Here is a 12,712-nt window from a genome sequence, read left to right on the forward strand (position 1 = left end):
AATATTAGTTCCTAAATAGCTAAATAGAGCTAAATAGGGAAGACCTATTGTCCTTTAAGTTGCCATGCCTGCTCTCACACTCACTCCCACACTTGGGGAGACCATGGCAACTTCTTTAAACTGCATTCTAACTGCTCTGAATCCCCTATCTTCTGATCCTTGTGCGATCTTTCTCCCTTTCCCAAGCCTTAGCTTCCTCAGCTCCTAGACCATGATTCTCCTTTATCATGGGTAATGCTTCCTTAAACTACTTTGGGCAAATATCCAGCTCTATTCAATCCAACCTGGAATCACCTTGTTGCCACTGGGTGGCATCAAGGGGATCGTTTGGATCCCATTGCCATATACATGTCTGAAGTTACTCAGCCGATCTAAATGCCTGACCTCCCCAAACAGCTGACCTTGACAACCAGCATCCTTAAACTTAACAACGTTTAGAAACCTTGGCAGCTGTATCTCCTATATAAACTCATAAAATTTTGGTCACAGAAATTTTAAGTTCCTAAATAGCTAAAAAAATAATCCATCTGAAAAGTGAAACATCACTTTAAAACATCAGTGGGAGTCCAGATGGCTTTTATGTTTACATTTATTCCTCAGTGATCATTGCTTGAATTCATAAAATAACAGAGCAAACTGCTTGGCATTTGGATATGCATATAGGCCACTGAGATATATTCAAGATTCAGTACATTAGAAAACTTAAAATTTCCACAATAAACCAGAAGGGAGATGATCTGCATCAGTCTTTCTGTCTGTGGCTTGTCTTTCCAGTGATAAGGGCTTTACCCCTTGTCCCCTGCGTCTTCCAGCAAAGCCCTCATTCACCAGTGTGTGGCTCTCCATTTATGGAGTCCATAACCTTTTAGTTCTATAGTACAGTGGACATGTAATGCCTGAGATTTTTTATAGATGTATCCTAGGGTTTTTCAAATGCTACTACCATAGTTACACTGGCAAATAAATTTTCCTTCTGGAGTAGACAAAAAAAATTACTTTGCTACCTCAGTGCTAACCATCTATGACTTGATAGCTTTTAACCTTTTATAGAAGGCTGAATAGTGACTATATTGAACTTATTTTTAATATGTACCTGTTGAAATCAGGCCAAGCGCAAGGCCTCGGTGGCTGTCAAAATACTCGCACGTAATGGTCACTGTTGCAGTGTATAATAAACCACATCCAAGACCTAAACATAAGAGACATTGCATAAATTAAAACAGATTGCATTACTTCAATGCAAAATTTGAAAAGAAATAATAGGTATCTCCATCAGGACATTCTGCTACTGACTGGCTGACCCTATTCAGAGCTCAGATTCCTAAACTCCTTCCATGTTAGCCATGCAGCTGGATGGACACATTTGGGCAGCCTCTGGCTTTACCCCACACCCACCCTGAAGCCAGGGTCACATCGAAAAATAATCCAATTTCTAAGGCATTTATGAATAATGCAAATTTGAAGTAAGACATCATGGGGAGATAGAGAGGATAGTCAAACAGTGCAGCAAATAACAACATTTATTCAAACATGCCCATTAGGTATCTCTGCTTCTCTTCCAAGACCTCACTCTTAGCTCAGTGTTCTTCTTCCTATGAGTCCCCTAAACAATATCTTAAATTTAAAAAACAAAATAAAAAATCCCCTTTCATCCCAAGGTATCTTGCTAGCCTTTGATTTGCACACCCCACCCAGCAAAACAAAGACTCTCAGGCAGGTTCACTGAGGTTCTCAGATCATTCCTTCACAGTAAAGTTTATAACTGTAAGTCTATCTTTTAGCGATAAATACTACATAATTTAGGAGTAAAATGTTCATGATGTCTACCATTTAGTTTAAAATACTTTTGCAAAAAAAAAAAGGAGGAACCAAATACAAAAAAAAAATCAGCAACTGTTGAAATTAAGTGATGAACATATGATGTTTATGATACTATTCTTTTTACTTTTCTGTAAATTTGAAATTCTTTTGTAATTAAAAAAATCTTATTATAGCTGATCTGAGTCCCAACAGCAATGTTTATCTCCAGCATTTATCTCCAAGACTCTTGTATATCTTAATATTTTCCTCCCTATTAAGTACCTGATAACCCCAGTTTGTTTATCTTAAATTTTCCTCTTCCTCATTATGTTCTGCCTTTCTTATTCATTATTATCTGTCCTTGAGTATAACTCTATAAAGAACACATAAACTGTAGTCTAAAACTGAGTTGAAGCCATGCTCCATTATCCATGCTAGAGGTGAATTATTAAGACCATTTTCATAAGTTTTATCGCTACCTGGACTATGATTAGAAAAAATACATTTTAGGAAATATAATTTAAACAGTACAAGATTGAGATGATGATCTTTGATGCATAAAAAGTCTAAGATATGAGAGAGATTAAAACAATTATACTTTGAATCTCTTAACATAAGGCACTCTTTTTGATGAAGTAAGGGAAAATACTATCTCACTAACTAAAGCATGGGTTAGATTAATTTACACAGCTGTCAATACTACATGTAGGGTACTTCAAGACATGAAATAAGAGCTGTTCCTGGATAATCAATTTTGTGGAGCTGAAAAACATCACCCTTAACTATACTGCTGAAAGTCTTGAGAGCAGGAATGAATTTATTTCTCTGTGATTTGGTCAGGGCTCTGTTAAATGTTAAGCATTGGAGACAAGAACAAAACACATTTCTGATTACCAATGTCAGAAAAGTTGGAATAGCAACTCAAATCTTTCACCTTAGACTAAAAAAAATTGTTCAATTATTTCAAGACCATGGGTTTCAGATATGATCCATGAAACCAGACATTAGAGAGATTCGCACAAATGTAAAACAATGCTTCTCTGGTTATTCAATTATGTTTGATTTGGAAAACACAGATATTTTTCATAATCAATACCTTTGTTTTGTTAACAAGTATTAGGTTTACTACTGTTTTAAAATTAATAAATATTTTTAATTTTTAATACAGGAAATATCAATAAATATAGCCAAAATAAACAAAAGCTCCCTGGGGTCCTAAATACTTTTTAAGACTGTGAAGTTCCCGAGACCAAAACGTTTGGAAACTGCTGCCTTAAACTACGTGTTGATTTTCAACTGTTTTTGGTAAGACCTCTACCGGTGAAAAAATTCTGAGCCTCGGTCTCCAGTATATGCATATGTATTTTTAAATTAAATACCCATACCACTGACAAATCAAAGCACAAACATTAGTAAAACATAATTTTTGCTTTATTTAATTAGGTAAAGCTAAGTATATTTAGATGTTCTAACATTTCCTTTCCATACACTACGTTCCATTTCTCACACCTCTGCACCTCTGGGTGAGACCAAAATTTTGGAGACCTCTTTGATATCTCTCTCTCTTTCTCTCTCTCAATATATATATCCATGGCCACTGCCTCATTTCATCTCACTGTCTCTGATCTGAACTATCTCCTAATCGCTGACTCAGCCTCCAGTACACCTTTTCCACCTATCTGTCTTCCAAACTGCTCTCAAGTAATTTATATATATCCATGGCCACTGCCTCATTTCATCTCACTGTCTCTGATCTGAACTATCTCCTAATCACTGACTCAGCCTCCAGCACACCTTTTCCACCAATCTGTCTTCCAAACTGCTCTCAAGCAATTCTCATTCTATTACTCTCTTGCAATAGAGTCCACATAAAACCCCTTATCATCTGGTCTCTATTGTACACCATGCTTTGACATATTTGCAACTTCCCAAATGCTTTGCATATCCCTTAAATAAAGATGGATTAAAAGATTGCTGTTATCTATGTTATCTCATGCCTCCCTCCCCCTTGCACCCCTCCCAACCTAGATCCAACTAGCCACTTCCTGCTTGTCATTCCAGAATCAGCTCAAAGATAAATTGCTGCATGAAGCCTCCATCAGCCTCCTTTCCCCATACACACTACACCAGTAATGAATGTTAGTTTGATTTTATTATTGCACTTATCTTGCTGTTGTCACAAGTTATATATTTACCAGTCTATTCCCTCAACTTGATAATGAGCCAGCCGAGGGCAGGCTCTGCTTATTCATTCAGTGTATACTGTTTCCAGATCTGAGTCTTATGTGGAATGAGCATTTAAAGAATGTCTGTTGAATGAACAGCCCCACAGAAGTTACTCTCCTACCTTTTCCCATAAATCCCATTTGAGTCCCCTATATTTAAGTCATACTGTCTAATTCCAATCATTTCTATCTATTTTTATTCTGGCTGTCATTCTTTCTTGTGGTTTTCTCTTCTTCCTCATGTATCATTTCCTCCATACATATAACACACACACTATATATATATATATATATTTACAAAATATATACACACCATATATATATACATATATATAAAATATCTTGATGGTTGCTTTCCAATTAAGTGATCCTGATTTTTTTTACTTAGGTCAGAAATTAAATCATAGCTTGAAAATATTAAGGAATCTTTTTTATTTCCTAGTAATTCACAAAATAGAGTAGCGCCACTAGATACACAGAATTAGAATTATATTTGAAGAAAAGATACAACTAGTTTAAAACTGCTATGCATTATAGGGTGACGCTTTGGGGAAATCACACTGAACGTCTCATTTGCTCATTTTTCTCAATCCTTACTGACAGACAGGAAAACACCTGGACCAATTAAACTGATAGAAGGAGAAAATGAAATTAAAATAAAATGCTCTAATATTGTAAAATGCTTCTTATTCAGAATATAAAAAGCAAGCTCCCCTAAAGAATTAGCATATAAATAAAATCAAGCAAATGGAATTTTGACTTATTTTAAAGGCCAAGCAATAAACATTTGAAATCTTGCACAGTTTGAAAAATGCCTATGAATTATTTTTCAATACAACTCCTCTTATATACATGTATTTGTGTGTAACTGAACAGACATTTATTGAGCTCCTACTAAGTTCCAGGCACCTGTCCTGGAAAGGCTGGGGATCTCCCGAGGGAAAGACTGAAGTGTACATTTTGACAGTCTGCTCTGTGTTGTAACAGAAGCCTGAAGCAGAGAGAGAGATCCGGCTAAGGTTCCCTTGTTAGAATCTGAGCTGATTAACAGTGTAGATATAGGGAAGATGTCAGTAAATTCCAATGAAGTCAGATCACATGATTTTAAAGATCTAAAGAAAGAGTGTCAAGTTTTTAAAACCTGTGTCCAAAAACCTAAAGACAGTATGATGATACCATGAACAACTGATTGTACACTGTGGATAAATGTATAGTATGTGAATATAACTCTATAAAATTGTAGGAAAATATATATATAGGAGTAAAAGGGTTGGAGAAAACATGGTGAGAGGGATGATGCCTCACCAATAAGGACTAACAACAATGTGTAAACTCAGAATTGAATCTTAGAACATAGCCTAATGTGGACACAATAATTGTAATAGTCCCTAGATTGTAAGCTCTTACAGCAGTTAACTCTATCCCTGAATTGTAAGGCCCATCTCTAAACTTTGAGATGCTGATCCCCTAGTGTATAACCTGATTGGTCTCTGGAACAATGCACATCTCTGAGACACCTGAAACTCAGAGTTAGAGCTCGGCAGATATGAATGTCAGTATTAGTGCATACAGCCACTGTCAAAAAAAAAAAAAAAAAAAAGCTGAAAAAGAGCCCAGACTTCAATTAGTGATATGAATGAAGCAGGTCTGGTTAAGACCAGGGCAAGCCAGGCCAAAGGATAAAGGTTGAAACTGATTGTGTTTTAAAACTTCAACTTTCATATGAGACCAAGGGAATAGATATCTATTTGGTACAGGATCTAAATTTTCTAAATGGTACAACTCTACAGTCGATTTGTTCAAACACCACAATTGCATGGAACTTTGAATAGGTAGTGAGATACGGTAGGTTAGTATAGGCTGGAGTGAAATAGTGACACATCCTAGAGTAATTTGGGCAGATAATAAAAAATATATTTACAGCCTCCCCCTCCCCAGCCCCGAGGATCTGGGGGAAGGTGCGGATGTGTTGGACATCCTCACCTGGACTGGTGTTGATGTTGTCACAAACATGGGGACTGGTGGTTTGATGTGCTGAGCCCTCGAGCATGGGACTTGCCCTTATGAAGCTCATTACCACAAAGGAGAGTCTAAAGTTGTATGTAATGGTGCCTAAGAGTCTCCCCCTGAGTACTTCTTTGTTGCTCAGATGTGGCCCTCTCTCTAACTGAGCCATCTCGACAGGTGAACTCGCTGCCCTCCCCCCACGTGGGACCCGACTCCCAGGGGTGTAAATCTCCCTGGCAACACAGAGTATGACTCCTGGGGATGAATGTGGACCCGGCATCATGGGACTGAGAGTATCTTCTTGACCAAAAGGGGGATGCAAAATGAGACGAAATAGTTTCAGTGGCTGAGAAATTCCAAACGGAGTCGTGAGGTCACTCTGGTGGACATTCTTATGCACTATATAGATAACACCTCTTAGGCTATAATGTATTAGAATAGCTAGAAGTAAATACCTGAAACTACCAAACTCCAACCCAGCAGTCTGGACTCCTGAAGACAATTATATAATAATGTAGATTACAAGGGGTGACAGTGTGATTGTGAAGACCTTGTGGATCACACCCCCTTTATCTAGTGTATGGAAGAGTGGAGGAATGGGGATAAAAACTAAAGGACAAATGGGGTGGGATGGGGGGATGATTTGGGTGTGTTCTTTTTTCACTTTTATTTTTTATTCTTGTTCTGGTTCTTTCTGATGTAAGGAAAATGTTCAGAGATAGATTGTGGTGATGAACGCATAACTATGTTATCATACTGTGGACAGTGGATTGCATATCATGGATGATTGTATGGTGTGTGAATGTATTTCAATAAAACCGAATTTAATAAAAAAAAAAGTATTTAAAAAAAAAAAACCTAAAGACAGAAAAATCATAATTTAAATACCATAAATAGGAGAAAGCAATACCAATGATGGATTTTGTATCTCTTTAATGACCCTCTTGGTAGCAAATGGAATTTCCTTTGGTATTAAGCAAGCACTGATGGGCCCTTCACCTAAAGAAGGCTCAGTTCTCAGTTCTTTGTATTTAATGTCTTCCAGAGGGACCATGTGTTTATTCTACAGCTCATCACAAAATAGATGGAGGAAGTAAGTTCACCCATATTTATGTATAAGCATTTATATATGAAAAGTTCTCCTTGCAGTACAACTTTTATGGAAAGGAAACATTTTAGAAAGAGTGCACTCTAACCTAGCATTCTTAACAAGCAGTTAAGTGTGGAACAACAGAGTTCAGACTTTGTGTTTGGAGTGAGGTGACCAACTCATCCAGGTTTGCCTGGAACTTCCCCAATTTGGCACTGAGAGTCTCGCATCCTGTAAACCCTTCCTCAGTAGGAGGAAATATCTCTATTATTTGGGAAAATTCTGTATATTCTGAAATAAGCATTTGAACAACTTCTTATAATAACTAAGTCAATATCATTTATTGTCTTCACCAAAGATTATGATAGGCAATTGCATCCAGTATTCTAGAAATATCTACTTCTGGAAATGAAATTGAGCTCATGCAATTTAGGATGCTGAAACAGACAAGTTTAAAGTATCCAAATGTAGGGCCTGTTTGTATTTATGAGCATGGAAAGTTAAAAAGTTCAAACGATTGGCTAGATTTTTTATTAATATGCTCCTAAACTATTACATGCTAAGCATGAGGACCCTGAATGTGATATTGGTTGGTTAAGAGCACAGGCCTGGGAGTCAGATGGGCTTGAATTCAAATCCCAACTTCTTGGCTGTATGATTTGGAAAAACTTATTTATTCTAATTCCTCATTTCCTTATCTTTAAAACAATCTAACAAGATAGTTGTAAGGAGTAAGTGGTATAAAAAAATGTTAAAAGATTTCGTATCTGTACCTGGAATATAGTAAGTGCTAAAAAAGTAGCCATTATATTGACATATTTTTTCACTTTTTGTTTGAGTATTATGGAACTAAGTAAATATAACCTCAGACTAATTAGAATATTCATAGTTCTTTATTATAACCGCACATCCACAAGAGTCAAAAGACCATTTAATAATAAAACCGTTGTTAAAAAGAATTGTAAAACACCATATCTGTAAAAGTGAATATATAGGAAATGGACTTTGCCTCATTTTCCATAATTATAATGGGAGAATCAGACTATCCACTAAAGTGGGTTTTTTCCTCCTGAGTCTCACTAGATTTTGCAGATATTATCAAGAAAATGAAGGAAGAGAAAATTGAACTCTTCAAAAATAAAGACGGGAATATTAAGAAAAGAAAACATAATCAACCAATTAACAATAGATTCCTAAGAAAAGAGAATTCAAGGAATTGACTTTAAGTTGTCTCGTCACAAAAGCAAAGAGATGTTATTAGAAAGAAGCTTGAGCGATACATTAAGGGCACATTCCCTGTCCCCCTTCCCACCTTATCCCTAGTCACCACCCCACACCATCCCACTTTCTTTTCCCTGATTTAGTAAGATTATCAAGAAAATAGGAGCCTGAATTACTAGATTTGGCCATGTGGTTTACAGTCACTTCAAAACTGGCAGGCTGCATTTTATTTTATCTACAAAAACCTAACAAGAACAATCTATTTACATTTTTAAGATGATAATTTTTTAAATTAAAAAAAAAATCATGACAATAAGTACATTTTAGAATTCTTTTGATATTTTAGATTCTAATTAAACATACTACACAACTTTAATTTCTTTTTCTACATCCTTTAGTATGTCATTGAACTACATACAGTTACAAAACTAATAATAATGATGATTTTAGCTAACATTCATTGCCTTTATCTCAAATAACCCTCACAAAAGCCTATAAGGTAGACTATATTATTATGAGAATAATAATATAGCTTTCAAATGAGAAAACAGAAGTTGTTACTTGTCTAAGGTCGCTTAGCTGGCAAGTGGACTAAATAATATCTTACAAGCTCCTAGTGCTTGCTCTTTCCCTGTGCTGCATTGTCTACCTTAAGAGACAACAGAGCTCATTCCAGATAAATGGAAATGATTAGGATATAACTCAGCACAGAATAGGAGGTTCAATGAGTGTTACCATTGGACTGAACCTTTCTTGTTTCTTCTAAAGATCTCATAATACAGAAAGAATGAGTTTAGAGTGTGTAATAATTTCCTGTCATTTCCTTTTCAACTGGAAACTTGACTTCAAATGGTAACAGCATGAGAATGTCACTTTTCATTGTTATCCCATTAATTTATCCCACAAATATTCTATGAGCCCCATACCATGAGCCTATTGAAGTCTACCATGGAAATAAGTGTTAATAACTTACAAGCAAGGAGTAGTTCACAAGGCTCCAATAATTACCAGAGTGAGAGGTTTTTCTTTCACTAACTGAAATCTAACTCAACTTATTTATTTAATCATTTGTTCATTTGCTAGTTACTGTGCTTGTGAGCCACTTTCACAGACTTGACTTCATTTAGTCCTCAGGACACCTGTGAGGTAAGTCTCCTTAGCCCAACTTCCCAGATGAGGGGACGTCACCCATAGAGATTAAGGGGCTTGCTCAAGATCACAGAACCTAGGTCCCCTGACCAAAGTCCCGTGCTCTCTCCATATGCTGACAGTGTCCTCCCAGTGGCTGGGATTCAGAACCTATTGCCAAATTAGTTATGTACAGTCTCCAAATTTGAGGATTTGAACCTGTTTTCCAACCCAGAACCCACTAACTGAAGGAGAGGCCAAGACCTCAAGAGGAAGGACAGTGCAACAAACACTATGAAAAATATACGCACTAACGAGGCATGAATCCATCCCCAAAGAGAACGCTAGCCATTTATTTAGGTAACTGTACATTGGGGAAAGGGGAATACCTTTGGAGCATTATTGGACATGGGGTACGAGCTGACACTGTTTACCAATGACCCAAAGTGTTATCCCCTCAGAAAGGGTCATATGGAGCCAGTGATAGATGGGCACATGGCCCAGATATGACACACAGTGGACCCACTGAATCCATGGACCCACACATTGGTCATTTTCCCAGTCCCTGATACATAATTGGAACCCATATGCATGGTATAAGCTTCTACCTTGTTCCTCGGCCAGTGGAGTAAGAGCATCATGGGTAAAGTCAAGTGGAAGCTTTGTAAACACCCCCAGCATCACCAGCCAAGGAAGCAAATCAAAACCAATAACAAATCTCATCGAGATAGAATACTACAAGACCAAGGTGGGGAATATTAGCTACAGAAGGATTCCAACATGACCCCATACCTTATCAAAATCAATTTTACAGGTTGGTAAAGTGCCTTCTATTACAACAGAAATTTTGCAATTAAGATATGGGAGTTAATTTTGCCTTTTCCCCTCCAAATATACTTAGATGTTCTTCTAACACAATCAAATGCATATAAAACTTAGACAATGTAAACCAATTTTTTTGTTTCTAAAGATTCATTTTTAGCTAAAGGTAATGCAAATGTTGTGGTATCACTCACTCTTCATCAACTTTTAAGACACTGACAATTTTGGATATGTACCCATAAAGGCTATGCCTGGATTAACCTTGAACCCATGTTTAGGGGTAAAGACCCCATGAAATTTTAAACTGTTAATCTAGAGTTTGGGGGAAATGACCAAATCATACAAATGGCATATGACTCAATTTTCTATGAAAAAGGGGTTTATCTAAGGAGGAATAATCCAGTGTTCATACATACACACAGATATCTGTACTTCCATTTTTATGATTTTAGAGAAGAATGCAAAATAGTTATTAAATGAATATGGTCAAATGTTATGCAAAAGCGTAATGTATTTGCAGCCACAAGTGTGAAACTATATTAAACACTGTAGGAATATAAATGTAAAATATCCTACCTGTTCTCCAAAACCTAACAAGTGACCTGCTTATTTAGATGAAGATTTAAGTAGTCTTAGAATATGTTTAATTAAAATAAACTTTGAGTTCTAAAGGCATCAAAAATAATTAAAAATGATAAACGGGTCAGGCTCTGGTGTCAGACCAATTGGATTCAACCCCAAGTCTCCAAGCTTTGTGGCTTTGGTTCGTAATTCTACTTCCCTGAGACTCACGGTTCCTTACTGTAAAGTAGGTTCTAGTGAGGATTAAATAATGTAAAGCATTTAGCACAGTCCCTAGCACATAGGAAATACTCAATAAAAATTCAGTGCTATTATTTCTATTATTTATTATTGGAGAAATATTCCCAAACTAAAAAAGGGAACATTGATAGTCAACCAAATTAGATTCTTTCAGACACTAAAAAGCCTTTGAAAGCTGGAGCTCATCTTCGCCACATTCCCTCCCTATGGCTTCCAGGAATACAAGTCTGGTGATTTGATCATTTACTGCAATTAGCACCACAAAGGCAGTCCCCCCAAAACTGTCAGTGCTGTCAGCCCTGGGCCCTCTACTCTCCCTCCGCCATACCCAAGATCATTGCCCATCACCCCCACAATTCAGTTTCCTTCACTCAAGCCCCACATGGCAAAAAAAAGTAATAATTAAAAAGTGCATCAAATTTTACTCTTTATTTCAGGTGCAACTTTTCGATTTGGGCCCTGGCAACAGAGGCTGTGGAACAGGAGGATGGAGAAGACACAGAACAGCTCAACAGAGCCTGGCTCAACCAGCCAGAACAAAAGGCACGGCCTCCTACATCACTGAGAATGTTCTAACACCTAAGGTTTGTGCTCCCCCGCCTCCCTTTTCCTTTTCTGTGCTATAGAGACAAGTGTTTAAGTGAAATGCTTTTTTGTGTCTTGCAAGAAAACATAATGTGGACTGTTGAAACACATTTATCCTTTCATTTTACTAAATGTAAAATTTTACTAAAGTAGGACATTTCACTAAAGTAAAATTTTTGAATGAAGTGGTCATTAAGAGTAAATGATGGTGAGCATTTTTACCTGTTCTATTAACCAGACAACAAATCTGACACCAGTGAAATAACATTTAACTCTTGATGGTTAGAAAAGTCTTAGTGTCCAGTTTCCTTACCTACGACAATGCCATAGGAAAAAAACAGAAAGTAGATATTGGGAGCAAAACTGCTCAACATCAGACCTCCAGCCACCATGAAGCCACTGAAGATCGTGACAGGCCTTGCTCCAAAAGATGAGACACAGAAGCTGCACACGGGACCTAAAAAGAGAAATGAAACCTTCACTTACTTAACAGTAACATCCTTCCCACAATAATACGATCTATCTCATCTTTTAAAATGATACTTTCCATCACAAAGCAACAATAATAAAATAGATAATAAATAATAAGCACCAAAATTTAAAATAATAAAAATAAATAATTACAGTAAAAAATTGAGTATTTACTATGAGTATTTACTTAAGACATTCCACTAAGCATGTCACAGAAACAATCTCATTTAATTGTACTCTTACACAGCCATTCCAAGGTAGATACTCTTTGTTTTTTGATGAGGAATTAAGGTTTCAGGGCAAATAAGATCACATGGTTAAAAAACGAGGGCTCTGGAACCAGACTCTGCTACTCACTGGCTGTTTGATCATAGGCAACTTAAGAAATCTCTCTGTGCCTTAGTTTCTTCCTCTGAAAATTGGAATGATAATAGTACCCAGTGTTAATGTAAGGACGAATGTAAAACATCACAAGGTCTTGTACAAGAAAGCACCCAATCAGTGCTGGCTCTTGACCGATGATGATAACAGCAGCAGCCAC

At 36.7% G+C, this 12,712-nt stretch overlaps 1 protein-coding gene across 2 annotated transcripts in view; it reads right to left on the reverse strand.

The window, feature by feature from the left end:
* Positions 1-12,712, reverse strand: part of SLC16A9 (solute carrier family 16 member 9) — a 60,072-nt gene that overhangs the window by 6,235 nt on the left and 41,125 nt on the right. For both annotated transcript variants that reach the window (XM_037804385.1, XM_037804386.1), the window contains exons 3-4: positions 12,014-12,157; positions 1,094-1,189 (exon numbers count right to left, since the gene is read on the reverse strand). In XM_037804385.1, the coding sequence (XP_037660313.1) occupies positions 1,094-1,189; positions 12,014-12,157 (240 nt within the window). The remainder of the gene's footprint in view (positions 1-1,093; positions 1,190-12,013; positions 12,158-12,712) is intronic.

Source organism: Choloepus didactylus, chromosome 15 (genome assembly GCF_015220235.1).
Source record: "Choloepus didactylus isolate mChoDid1 chromosome 15, mChoDid1.pri, whole genome shotgun sequence".
Classification (NCBI taxonomy): Eukaryota; Metazoa; Chordata; class Mammalia; order Pilosa; family Megalonychidae; genus Choloepus; species Choloepus didactylus.